At 44.2% G+C, this 14,666-nt stretch overlaps 1 protein-coding gene across 10 annotated transcripts in view; it reads right to left on the bottom strand.

The window, feature by feature from the left end:
- Positions 1-14,666, bottom strand: part of LOC308092563 (unconventional myosin-IXAb-like) — a 133,306-nt gene that overhangs the window by 57,504 nt on the left and 61,136 nt on the right. For 9 of the 10 annotated variants that reach the window (XM_080438529.1, XM_080438532.1, XM_080438531.1 and 6 more), the window contains exons 3-6: positions 8,288-8,382; positions 7,969-8,031; positions 4,221-4,320; positions 1,082-1,135 (exon numbers count right to left, since the gene is read on the bottom strand). In XM_080438529.1, the coding sequence (XP_080294655.1) occupies positions 1,082-1,135; positions 4,221-4,320; positions 7,969-8,031; positions 8,288-8,382 (312 nt within the window). The remainder of the gene's footprint in view (positions 1-1,081; positions 1,136-4,220; positions 4,321-7,968; positions 8,032-8,287; positions 8,383-14,666) is intronic. The other variant, XM_080438534.1, reaches the window with a different exon arrangement.

Raw genomic sequence — 14,666 nt, 5'->3', positions numbered from 1 at the left:
TACAAGAGTGTCACACAAAAGCAGTGAAAATAGCAGAGCTACAAGCTCACGACGTGTTGTGAGCTTGTAGATCACGATTTTCCCACCTGACAGCAACAACATACTGTGCTGCTAGAGGGAGAGTTGGGGGGAAATGAATGACGCATAGACAGTAAAATTGGGAGTGTTCGTTTAACTCTATATGGACCGGGCCAATAACAGTTCATTTGTATGCTAGAATCTTCTGTGTAGAAATAAAGAAAAGGAGAGAGATACCTCTTCTTCAGTCGGGGGTTTGCTAGACATTTAAACAAGATATCGTCGCTATCAGGTGGAAACCTTGTACGTCCAAAGCCGTTTTTTTAATATAGCCGATCAACAAGCTCACAGCGCGTCGCAATGCAACGCGCTGTGAGCTTGTACATCAGCTATTTTCACTACTTGTGGGTGACAATCTTGTATGATGAAGTAGGGCTTTCATTTATGAAAAAAACATAGTTTAAATATGGAGATACAAGGTTTCTGCCCGACAGCAACGATAATATAACACTGTAGCTGATGTTTGAAATCCACCGAATCCACCGAGAATCCCAGAAAGAACATACCAACATTCTGGCTTGATGTCAACGCTTGTCGGTTTAATTTTAGATTATGTTTCCTGGCTGCTGTTTTGCAAATAGTGATGTTATGCTTCTCTAACTATTGTACTTCTTTGCCCTGTATCTGTAACTTTTACTGCTGTGCCGTCTCTGGCACCTGAATTTCCAAAACAATAGTCTTATGGAAACTGATAAGACACGTGGAACTGGAGCTAAGCATTAAAAGTTCCAAAAGTCAACGTGTCCCTTAACTGTTTCAGTTGGATGTGTTGTGAATAAATCACATGACATCAACCCAGAACACCTCCATCTATCTGTGCCAGGTCCGGTGGAGAGAAGTGTGTGTTGATGGGTTGCGAACACATGACAACACAGTGACCGAAACAAGCACTGAGAGCCAGCGACACAACACACAACAATATATGCAAGCAAGCACACACCGTCACCGACACCCACGCACCGACTCACACACACAGAGAGCTCATCAGTCACAGTATACTGACCGGCTCCATGTCATAGTAACTGTCCCAGGGGTGTTTGTGTGGTTTCTTTGTCATCTGGAAGCGAAGTAGACTGGATTAGAAAAAGTTAACACTCAGACACACATTTACGTGACTGCAAAGACTTATTCGTCAAAACTGGCCCATGGTGGCTCTGGAATCAATGTTTACAACTACGGGTTGACACTGGAGCAGATGAAAAACACAAAAAAATACTGTGGTGCTTTAACTCTAGAATCCAAATATTCCTGCACTGTTGAGAGACAGGGGCAGTTTGTGTGTGTGTGTGTGTGTGTGTGTGTGTGTGTGTGTGTGTGTGTGTGTGTGTGTGTGTGTGTGTGTGTGTGTGTGTGTGTGTGTGTGTGTGTGTGTGTGTGTGTGTGTGTGTGTGCGTGCGTGCGTGCGTGCGTGCGTGCGTGCGTGCGTGCGTGCGTGCGTGCGTGCGTGCGTGCGTGCGTGCGTGCGTGCGTGCGTGCGTGCGTGCGTGCGTGCGCGTGTGTCAGACTCCTATGGGAGACATCATGGCATAATGGCTGGATGCCATTAGTTGTTTATGTTTACATGCACACAAACACACACACGGGTGCGCACACACACACACACACGGCCATTGGGCCCCCCGGCACGAGAGTCAGATTAACACTTGACTGATGTCACCATGGAAACAGAGCTGCATAGTAACAGGCAGTGTGTGTGTGTGTGTGTGTGTGTGTGTGTGTGTGTGTGTGTCAATGTTGTCGAGGGGATTAGAAATTAAGACAAAACTGTTATTTTGAGAAGCCTGAAGGAAGAAAGAGATTCTTACATCCGTTTTTTTCACATCCTCATGAGAATAATGCACACATCCGCTGCCAACACACACATGCACACACGCACACAGTCACACACACACATACACACACACACACACACACACACTAAACAGTGGGTGGTACAGTAGAGCGGATACATTATTATTCTGCTAGTTTCCATACAGATACTGCAGGGTCAGATGAACACCTGCTGGCTGCTACAATGCAGTAGATTGTCCTATTGATTCCGATTTGTACTCTGTCGTACGACAGTGTCGCGCGCCGAAAATAGCTCATCTGCAAGCTCACAACGCGGCGCAGATGCATCCCGCTGTGAGCTTGTAGATCTGCTATTTTCTGTCCGCGACACCGTCGCACGACAAGCGGGCAAACTTTATTGGCTTCCCACCACTCTGGCAGGTTCAGGTAGATATTGGGCTGTTGTCAAATAATACTATTGTTGTTGTAGTCACAATTAATTTGCCTTTCATTTTCATAATATGAAGAGGCTAAAAATATTTGAACAAAGATGTCACGGATTTTTTTTGAAAAGTGAGTTTTCATTGTGATACTGATGAATAAAAGTATAATATGTTAGTTCCATTGATCCAAGCTGGAACACAATCAATTGATTGATCATTAAAAACAAACACCCACCCACCCACGGACCCCCATCTGAAAATATTCTGTGCCAGGGACCCCCAAAAGAGAAGATTTGGGGTAAAAAAATAAATCCAAACACTTTCGATATGTTTCAAGTATTTTTTTAAATAGCAGATGTACAAGCTCGCAGCGCGGCACGAACTGACACACTGTGAGCTTGTAGATCTGCTATTTTTGAATAGCCAACATATAAATGGATAAAGTCTCTGTGCATAACTGTAGTCCCAGCTTTCAGAAGGTGGCATACTGTACCCGGAAACACATGTGAAGGTGTTGTGTGTTTCCGGTTCAACCTGCTGTCGAGCCAATCAAACCAATCTATGGGGAAATGGAACGGGAAACAGGTATGCCAGCTTCTGAAAAGTGGGATTACGCTTATGCCCAAAGCCAATTATGATTTATGACATGCCCAGAATTGGGATATAGGGTTCATCATGTGGTTAAAAATAAACTAAAAACTAAAAGAAAAGGTTCAGGAAAGCAGCTATGAATTATTTCAGAGGTCTACCTCAGGGTAGACCTCTTTGGACCATGAAAACAAACGTGCAAAATATGTATTGTGTAAGTGCATTGCCATTACAATTCAAAATGATCACTGGAGGGGAAAATGCAGGAAGCACTTTATCACTGTATCAGTTTGACTGTAAGACAAGAATTCAGGGTACTGCCTTACAATGGTTTGCGTCCTATTTAACTCTTCTTCTTTGGCACCTACAGTATCACGTTTGGAGAACCTCAAGGTTCCATTTTAGGTCACATTTGATTTTCTCTGCTCACCTTAGGTTCCATTTTTGTTGTAAGCATAGTATTCCCTACTGCTGGTAGGCTGATGATACACACTGTAAACTGGAATCATGTCATCTCTATCTCAGATGCAGTTATTTCAGAAAGCAGCAGCTGCTAGGCTCCTGACTGGCACTAGGAAGAGAGGCACTGCATCTCCCCTATACTGGCCTCTCTTCACTGGCTGCCTGTCAAATACACAATCCAATTTAAGGTTTTACCGTCTGTTTTTAAGGCATTAAATGCATTGGCACCATAATATCGTTGCTGTCAGGCAGAAACCTCATATCTCCATATTTTAACTTTTTACGTTTGTTCGTAAATTAATGCACTACTTGATCATACTATTACTACAGTGTCAAGCAAAAGTATCTAAAATAGCAGATCTACAAGCTGAGAACGCATCGCGATGTGACGTGTTTCAAGCTTGTAGATCTGCTATTTTTGCTATTTTGGGATTTGAATCCTGAAAAGTGACAGTTTTGGACATATGAGGTTTGCACCCGACAGTAACGATATGTTTCTGACCCCTTTTGCCCCTATTCCACCTCCAGGCCTTTAAGATCCTTTGACCACACTTCTCCTGTCTGTTCCTTGGTCTCGGCTACAACCTAGGCAGGGGTGACCACAACTTCTCTATACCTGCCCCAAGGCGTTGTAATATTTTGCCACATTTCATTAGGTCTTCGTCCTCCATTGACTCTTTTAAAGCTTGTGTTAAGACGCACCTTTTCACCTTGGCTTAATACCCGTGTTGTGTTTCTGTGCATTTTACACTGTAATGCACTGTAATACACAGGTACTGTGTGTGTGTGTGTGTGTGTGTGTGTGTGTGTGTGTGTGTGTGTGTGTGTGTGTGTGTGTGTGTGTGTGTGTGTGTGTGTGTGTGTGTGTACATGCTGTACCTGGTTGAGGTAGTGGTACTCCTCAGGTTTGAGGAGGTGAAAGGTCGACCTCTCTTCCTCACTGGATCCCGCCAACAGGTAGTAGAACACATGGTAGTTCCTACACACACACACACACACACACACACACACACACACACACACACATTTCAATTTAATATTAAAAAACACAACAAAACAGACAAATAAAAAGAGGTTTTGCAGTTTGTCCCCAGGCTAAACTGATCACAGATCAGGGTTAGGTAGCGTTGCCAACTACCTGAAATTCAAATAAGGGACACCGGGAAAGGCTTCTTGCCTTTCCTGGCTTTGCCCACAGTGTCAGATTGCTAGCCTCTAGTTCCGGGTGGCTGACACAGGGCCCTGACAGCCTCAGCCTTCTCTCCCTGACTTTGTAAACGCGAGAGGACGGCGACCCTCATCTGTAAATAGCCTTGAAAGGAAACTATGGATGGAGTACAGAGACTTCTCAGGTCCAGTTTAGAGTCTAGAGAGTGTAAGTGGTTACAACCTGTATCATAGTATATGTGTATCAGCTGTTTGATCTTGTCATTGATTGATTCCCAAAAATGTATCAGTTCAATAAGGGACACGTCTTTTAGCATCTGAATGAGGGACGATTCCTTATTTCAAGGGGCGGTTGACAACCGTAAGGTTAGGCTGTCTTTCCTGTTCTTTTCCTAACGTGTTGTAATGTCTCCTAACATGCGGTATGTATCAGTGTTACCATGGTGTCCCAGAGGACAGTTGTGGACAAGATGAGGATGTTTAAAAAGTGCACATTCCATGCAGGAACACTGGAAGAATGTGACCTCATGTCCCAGACCTGAAACGCTCTGTGTGTGTGTGTGTGTGTGTGTGTGTGTGTGTGTGTGTGTGTGTGTGTGTGTGTGTGTGTGTGTGTGTCAGCTTGGCCCCAACCTGAGGATATGTAACAAATATGTAACACCTTCCAACCAGAGAGCTCATGTTTCAGGAAGACAATAGACCAGTATGTAGAGACGATCTGCTTCGACAAGGACAGTGTGTGTGTGCGTGTGCGTGTGCGTGTGTGTGTGTGCGTGCGTGCGTGCGTGCGTGCGTGCGTGCGTGCGTGCGTGCGTGCGTGCGTGCGTGCGTGCGTGCGTGCGTGCGTGCGTGCGTGCGTGCGTGTGTGTCAGATGTGATTCTGTCTTGGCTCTCTACAACCTGCAAACTCAGCAAGTTGTTATATTGATCACTTCAAAAGGTCCGCCCACCCTCACGTTCTTTATTATGACAGACAGTAGGAGAGCTGAGAGGAAGACAACGTAGAAGAGACAAACAGTAGGAGAAGTGGGAGAGAGACAACGTAGAGGAGACAGATAGTAGGAGAGCTGAGAGGGAGACAGTGTAGGAGAGACAGACAGTAGGAGAAGTGAGAGACAGACAACGTAAAAGAGACAGATAGTAGGAGAGCTGAGAGGGAGACAGTGTAGGAGAGACAGACAGTAGGAGAAGTGAAAGAGAGACAACGTAGAGGAGACAGATAGTAGGAGAGCTGAGAGGGAGACAGTGTAGAGACAGACAGTAGGAGAAGTGAGAGGGAGACAACGTAAAAGAGACAGATAGTAGGAGAGCTGAGAGGGAGACAGTGTAGGAGAGACAGACAGTAGGAGAAGTGAGTGGGAGGCAGCAGAGAGGAGACATTGGAGGAATTCTCAGAGGGGAGCTGATCCTAGTGGTCCTCAAAGTCCGGGTCCAGGCTATTTAAGCATTTCATATTTTTTGGGCTTACAATGTGTTGCGATGCAATTCTTTTTAAATGAAGAAAAATCAACGGTGGCCAAACACATCAATGAACCCTAGCATCCCTATTCTGGGGGGAAACTTCTGCAAAAAATAGCAGATCTACAAGCTTGTAACGCGCCACGTGGTGATCTTGTAGATCGGCGATTTCTGGCCAAGATATTTCGTGTAGAGCGAAAACAGGACACACACAGTCCTAGCGGTCTGTGATGACATGTTGTCATATTCAGTTACAGGGTCCGTCAACATGGCGTCAGGAGGGCCAGGGGCCTGTCATCAACTGAAACAGGAGCTTGAAGAGCCAATCAGAGTGTAGGAGGGATATGGTGGTGACCAATGGGAGCGAGCGGTTTTGCTCGGTTGGGGACTGGTGGATTTACTCTCGCCGTGGGAGATGAGTGATATGGAGACAGAGGGGGGTGTGTGTGTGTGTGTGCGTGCGTGCGTGCGTGCATGCGTGCGTGCGTGCGTGCGTGCGTGCGTGCGTGCGCGCGCGCGCGCGTGCGTGCGTGCGTGCGTGCGTGCGTGCGTGCGTGCGTGCGTGCGTGCGTGCGTGCGTGCGTGCGTGCGTGCGTGCGTGCGTGCGTGCGTGCGTGCGTGCGTGCGTGCGTGCGTGCGTGCGTGCGTGCGTGCGTGCGTGCGTGCGTGCGTGCACGCGTGCGTGCGTGTCTGGGGTACAAAGGCAGAGAGGATCAAAGTTGGTATGCTGTAATAACCATGGAGATGGTTATTACAGCATGACATGAATCCACATTTCTTCAACTGTCTTTAATAAATTAGTGTATTACAATACATTATTGATTGATTTAACTAAAGTGGGAGAGTGGATGGTCTTATTGAAACATGAGCTTCATTAAAGTCTACTACTGAGGAAATGAGACCCATTAAGTGTCTGGTTTCTAAAAGGACAAAGGACATAGAAACGTGAGATGTAGCCTGGATATCCCATCTGGAACAAAAGAGTTTTGTGTTTAAACCCTCTATACTACTGAGTTGCCTCTATACTGCGCTCTTTTTCCCTCTACCAAATCTCTCCCTCACTAGATCGGCTTTTGGCGAACGTTCCTCCCAGAATAGGGATGCTGGTGTTCAAGTGGTCAAGATTGATGCGATTAAGAATTAATATGACAGGTAAATACAGAAATGTGCCACAAATAGGCACCCTGTCTTGTAACAATAGTATTAGTCAGATTTTTCACATTCTGATACAACTGACTTTCTTTGCAGGAGGGGCCTTTTTGGTAAAAAATGCCACAAACCATGAACGTAGCATCCGATCTACCCATATTTTTAATCATACCCATATTTTTTATCACACATTGAAGGGGTTCTAAATAATGCATACCCAAAAGCAATTTCACTTCCACCCGATAGGAGGCACCTGTTGCAGAAACTTGAATTTTTCCACCAAATTCACTACAAATAATATTGTTGTGACAATGACCATCAAACAGAGTTTTTATACTGATTTGGCCTATTTCTTAAAAAAGAAAAGAAAATTGCCATATATCAGGAATGCAACATCCAATCATACTGTACCCACATCGGAATAGCATTTTGAGGGGCACCTCCAAAACTGCTTTCACTTCTTCCCATATGGGGTGACACAAACGCTTTTCAGTCACCCCACGACTGACACATGCAGCTCTGGGTATAGGCAAACAGGCCTGGTGGAGATCTGCGCCCGGGAAGCACACCTTTTGAGTTAATTCATGTATTCAACCAGTAGGAGATTTGTTTTGTGTTTGGAGCAAACTGTAAACATAAGATGTGACCTGACATCACCCAATCTGATCTCTGGGGTAGTCCAGAGATGTCAGGACATGACATCTGCTGATATGGCTCGGTCTCTAGAGGCCTTAACAGTCTGTAGGTCAGTAGGTCAGTCTATCTAACTATGTCTGCCTGTGTATCAGTCACTCTTCCCTTGTGTCGTCAGTCAGTCAGTCAGTCAGTCTGTCTGTGTTTGTGTCCGTCTCACCTCTCGTTGTGCTCCTGGTAGACCAGGCGAGACTTCTCCAACAAGTACTTCTCGACATAGGCCCTGTACAAGCACACGCGCACACACACACACACACACACACACACACACACGTACACACACGCGCGCACACACACACACACACACACACACACACACACACATACATACACACACACACACACACACACACACACACACACACGTACACACACACACACAATCAGCTGGTCAGATGTAGAAGACAATATTCCATTTCTCTCAGGACAAACATGTGCATGTACGTGTGTGTGTGTGTGTGTGTGTGTGTGTCTCTCACCCTCTAACTGTACCCGTCTCTCTGTAGTTGACCTGGATGAACTTGCCGAAGCGACTGGAGTTGTTGTTGTGGGCTGTCTTAGCGTTCCCAAAGGCCTGCGAACAGAGGTCAGCAATGTTAGATTGGCAGGTCAAATAGACAGACTGACCGGTCCGTTTGGAGGTCAAACTATCCACAAATACATAGAACAGCCGTACCAAATAATTGGAAGAACACTACGATTTTATTGATAATATAAAATGTATATAAACTTTTTTTTATGTCATGGTATTTTTTCTTTGTGAAACAACAAATTGATTAGGAAACAAGCTCTTGAGAATGCACACGGCCCACCCTTCTGACCATCGTGTTAAGTGGCCAGATGGGTGGGCCGTGAACGCTTTCGAGATTTTCAAGTGGGTCCTGATCTAAGAAAAGGTTATTATATGAACCACTGACGAAGAAAACCAGGTTGTATCCAGTGATGTTGTAGTGGAGTCTGGAACCACATGGGACCCTGCTGGTCTGGGATCAGATCCTAATAGAACATTTTCTCCTGTCTCTCCTACACTGTCTGTCGCTCCAACACTATCTCTCTGTCAGCTTTCCTACCGTCTCAATAACATACACGTGCATGTGCACACGTGCACACAAACAAACAAACACACACACACACACACACAAACACACCTCCCGAGGCCAATAGGATCTAGCTAGCTGACTTATTAGGGGCCATGATTAGAGGCCCTGAAGGATCCATTAAGGCTCTCATTACTGAGACAGATGAGGAGAAGAGAGGAGAGGAGTCAGAGAGTCTAGATATTCATTCTAAATTCCCACTGAAACAGCTTACGGCCATGGACACACACAGGCTACTAACAGACCATATGACTGACTTGAAGTTGGAGAAAACCTAACCGAATCTTCTGCTCAATGGCACTGATGTCACCATTTGTGTGTGTGTGTGTGTGTGTGTGTGTGTGTGTGTGTGTGTGTGTGTGTGTGTGTGTGTGTGTGTGTGTGTGTGTGTGTGTGTGTGTGTGTGTGTGTGTGTGTGTGTGTGTGTGTGTGTGTGTGTGTGTGTGTGTGTGTGTGTGTGCGCGCGCGTGTATTAGTAATATGCTAATGTTGATTTAGGTTCTAGAACTATAGCTAGCTCATTCCCCCAGAGGTATATCTTCCACTGTCACATTGTGTTAGCCAGCTAGCATGACTCATGCTGCCTCCTTCCCAGCATGAGAGGCAGCACATGGCCCTAACACTGCTTTAAATACAGCGTTTAGTGGCTTCACTGTCTGACAGCAGCATGTGTAGTTTGCCTGCTAATTAGTGTGTCATGTGTCAAGAGGGCCTCCCTCAAAAGCTAGGGCTGAAATGCTAATGTCAAATCTGTACCAAACTGGGTTTCTGGCAGCATTACGCGCACACACACACACACACACACACACACACACACACACACACACACACACACACACACACACACACACACACACACACACACACACACACACACACACACACACACACACACACACACACACACACACACACACACACACACACACACACACACACACACACACACACACACACACACGCTAACCACGTTTTCTGCCTCATTTAACAACTATAGCATGACATGAACAACCTGACACATTATAGCCTACTACTGATGGCTAAAAAACACACAAACGCACACACACACAAACAGTGTAGTGACACGCAACCCCAAATTTTAATCACACATTGAGGAGCCGCTAAACAATGCAGACCCAAAAGTGAAAAAAAGAGATACGTGAGAGATACTGTACATACAGTGCTCTTTGCTGCGCAACAGGAGGCACTCAGCTGGGAACTCAGCATAACACAGGCACATGAGTGTGTGTGTGTGTGTGTGTGTGTGTGTGTGTGTGTGTGTGTGTGTGTGTGTGTGTGTGTGTGTGTGTGTGTGTGTGTGTGTGTGTGTGTGTGTGTGTGTGTGTGTGTGAGAGAGAGAGAGAGAGAGAGAGAGTGAGTGAGTCATACAGTGTATAATATGTATAATGTGCCTGATTCCAGTGAACTCGTGTGAACTAGATATTCTCTATTAACATAACATATAGGCTAATTCTTTCTTATGCTTCTTCATCCATTCAATTCTCTTGAAAGACAGATCATGACACATTACGTGTCTGTCTCTCTCTCCTATTCACTCCTTTCTCTTTGACATCACATTCCTCACTCTCTCTCTCCTGGCACCAATGCTCTCCTTAATTTAATTTATTGTTTGCCATTCATCTTTTCCATTCTCCCCTTCTACCTCAATTCCCTCTCTCTCTGCCTATCGTTCTCTGACAATGGCTCTGGTGTGTCTTACTGAACATGCCACATCAAAGCCTCTGGGATGAGCCCCAGTGTTGCCAGATTTTGCAAGAGAAACAAGCAACCAGGTCTATGAAAACAAGCCCAAAAGAAGCACGTTAAACCTATACTGTACATGGATTATTTGAAAATAGACGATCTACACGCTTGTTAAATCTGCTATTTTAAAAAGTGGAATATTTTTAAAACATTTTAACAACACAAATCTGGTACGTGGGTCCCTGGCACAAAATATTTTCAGATGGAGGTTCGCGGACAAATACATATCAATTTGGGGGTCCTTGACATGAAAATGTTTGAGAACCACTGGTTTAAACAACATTTGGAAGCAAGCCCAAATAAGCAACTACACTTTAAAAACAAGCCCAAAAAAAAAAAAAACCTGCAACTACCAAGCGACTTTATGCAAGCCTAAAGTCGCTTATAATAAGCGGACATGGCAACGCTGGATGAGCCCACACTCTCTTCTAGGAAAACGAGGAAGGAAAGGAAGGGTGAAAGGAGGAGGGGGTGTCACAGCCTCAGGAGGAGTAGGGTTACATAATTATGGGAGGTCAAACTATAGAGGCCTCTTGACAAAGCCAGCCTGTATAAGGTTCACTATATGCTGGCACTAATACGAGCTGACAATGATGCTAACCTTATAGTTTATGTTATCCTACTAAAGTTCAGTCTAGTCTAGTTTATTTAATTTAACAGAAGCAGCAGACAGTGAGAAAATGAATACAGAAGCACAAGAAACAATTCACGATAAAAAGACCATTATTACATTTCCCCGATATTGGCTAATATTGGCCAAAATTAATTAATCAATTAATTTCCGATTCCGATATCAACCGATACCGATATATTCAGGCTTTTTTCACCTAAACTAATGTCAGGTAACAACATCACATAATCTTGTGGAATTAACACATTATGCCTAATTTTATTGTGATTTTATGACACTGGATGTAGTCATAAATGGCTTTCCAAATGTAAACATTCTGTGCAAAATAAGAGAACGACTTCAACTTAAGTTATGGAAAAAGTGCCAATAAATACTGATAAATGAAAAACTATACCAATATTTCGACATCATTTTCTTATATCGGGGGCCGGTATTATCGGACATCTCTAATTTCCTGCTCTTCAAATCTACTGCTACACTGTACCAGCCTTCTTTAGCTCTGCATCTACATCGGTGATCTCTGCTCAACATCTAAACACTGTCTACAATATAAACAGCACAGTAAGAATGATATCACTGAATTACCCTGAGCGCCATGAAAATTTACTTTTTCAAGTGAATCATTGTTTACTGTATGGTCACCCCTAAGAGAATGTATCCAGTGCTTAAGATAAGACAAGAAAGTAAGTGTTTGGTCCCGAAATAATCACTGGGAGGCGACACTGGCTCAGGCAGAGTGGCCGTCTTGGAATCGTATAGGTTCCCGGTTCAGTACCCAGCTACACCTGGCTTTGTGTTGAAGAGTCCTAGAGTAAGACACACTTAACTCCTAACTGCTCCTGGTGAGCAGATTGGTGCGTTGTATGGTTGCCTCCATTGTCGGTGTGTGAATGGGTGAATGTAATGCACATTGTAAGTGCTCTGGTAAGAGGCACTATATACTGTAAATGCACCGTTTTACTGTAATGGATATAACAGATCAGAGATCAGAAATGCACCAGAGAATTAAGAAAATGAAAACATTAACACTACGTAACACTACTAAACATATCCATCCTGCTGTCTTTCAGAACAGGCTGTAACATGTGGCTGTAGTTAACGGCTAATGGGCTTCTTCTATTAGGTCACACTCTGTAACAGGGGCCTCTCTTTCATGTGGTTAGCCTAGTGGTTAGCATTGCAGGCTAATGACCATTTCTCAACATGAAGAGAATAAAGACAGGAGTCATAAAGTTAAACCTTGCACGATGACTATCATACAGCTGAATTACAGCCCAGTATTTATTGGTGAATTTGACCGCAAACGGGACTTTGAGAGCAGGCGATGAGATGATTGGACTGTAGAAATCACAGAGAGAATGGCAGTGAGAAGCCAACAGGCTCCCTGTGAATATGAGCAGTGGGCTTATAATGGACGCCAACATGTAATACTCCACTGCAGTTAATATGAAGGAGGAGGTAAAGAGGTAGGAGAGTGAAGGCGCACTGAAAAATGAGGCCCAGAGTGTTGTAGGAATAAGGGAGAGAGCCATGCAATGGGGAAATCCAACATGTAGTTCGGGGATAAACATAGTCGATGACAAACAATACGAAAAAGGAGGGTTTACTCACAAGCTCAGAGGGACAAACTGCTTTATTTGTTATATAGACAGACAACGAAACCATAGCAAGAAAAGAAACAAAGACAGAAAATTAGCTGTAATAAAAGATGGAGAGTAAACTCCATTTACAACACAGAAACAGAGAAGGCTAGGAGACCCAAAGAACGTAAGAGACATAAATACACCATGAAGTCACGCAGACGTTAGCTAACAGGCAAGCAGAGCGCCAAGCTCATTAGCTAAAAAAGCAGAATCTATGTGTATAATGTATTAGTTAACAGTGCTACAGCGTAATGCTGTATTCTAACTGTCTCTTTGACTTAGGCTTGTTTAAAAATGTCAAAACTTTGCCCTATTAGCCTTGTGGGAAATGCTGAGGCCAAGCAGAGCAGGAAATGTGACTCCATGGCTGTCAGTAGAAACTGAGCTAGCACAAACCAACGTGTTTTGATGAGGGGTATGCTGGTGGCAGACAGGAGTGTGAACCACATAATCGTAACATCCCTGCCTTGATTCCAGTTTTCCCCCTCCTGCCCTCACTCAACCTCTCTACACTGCCCTGTCTAAATAAAAGTATTTGTATCGTGCTTTGATGAGAAGGGCACTAGCTAATGCCACTATGAATTTTATTTAAATTGAACCAGGAACACAATGTAAGATAAAGAGGAAGATTTGGCTATGACAACTGATATTTAAGATTGTGCCATCTGCACTGGTCTGCATCATGGACATATGGCACATCAAATTATGTCTCTACTCAAAATTCTAATTGGTCTTACTCTTAGCTAAATATGTTCTGCAACTAGCCCCCAGGGTTGCAAACAACTCACTCCTTCAGTGAGCTTCACAACGTCTCTTTTGAGTGGCATCCTCCACGTGTTCGCAGCCCTGGTCCCCCACCTCCTTTTGAAGTTATCATCATGTTTACCATTTTTGTGCGGTTGTTTGTTGTACTGTTATTTGTCTAGATGTTTGAATGTTTATGGACCACAATGGAAACAAGCCATTGGCTTTTTTGAGATTATCCATTTGGCTTTCTTTTTTTTTACTTTTAAACTGTCAATAAAATATTCAATCAATAAAATGAAATAAAAACACATGTAATCTTGTGGTGTGCCAGGATTCAGAACGCAAAAATGTTGCCTCCCGAATACATGATATTATTCATGACTAGACTATTATTTTTTTCTCTTTTGACTTTTTTTTTAAATTTGAACTTGATCCTACTGGTGTGGTGCTGTTGAGCACAAGGAGTGCACTGTTCAGTTTGTGGTTTGTAGCTTCCATATTCACAGAAGTAGAGGGAAAGGAATTGATATATCCCATCATCCCATAGCCTGGCCGAGATGTTCCATGGTAACCATGAGATGGTCACGCTGTGATCGTGCGCTTTCCACAAGAGGGCGCTCTAACGCAACTTAGGAATGATCCTAGGACCCTTTAAAAAGGGAATGGACGGATGTGAAGTCAGCCCCAAAAAACGGACGTGCATCCGCCCCAATGATAGGATCTTGAGAAAAAGGTCCATATCTCCATATCTTTTTACAGTGGGTCAAAACAAGCCATTTTCGACGGGCAATGGCAGATCGCGGTAGAAATGTTATTGTTCCAGTCGTTAGACAGGACCCTCGGCCATCGCCCAGAGACCCTTTGTTTACATCCGGGTCCTTGTGGTGGCTTCTGCAGCTCTAAAATGATCGCCGATAAACGTTTTAAAACACCTCTGTCACTCAATGTGTCAAGGACACTTCGCACCTCACCACCC

The sequence above is a fragment of the Gymnoscopelus braueri genome (assembly GCF_963280865.1).
Source record: "Gymnoscopelus braueri genome assembly, chromosome: 9".
NCBI lineage: Eukaryota > Metazoa > Chordata > Actinopteri > Myctophiformes > Myctophidae > Gymnoscopelus > Gymnoscopelus braueri.
Note: the sequence above shows the minus strand (reverse complement) of the source record. Positions and strands in the feature narration are given on the sequence as shown.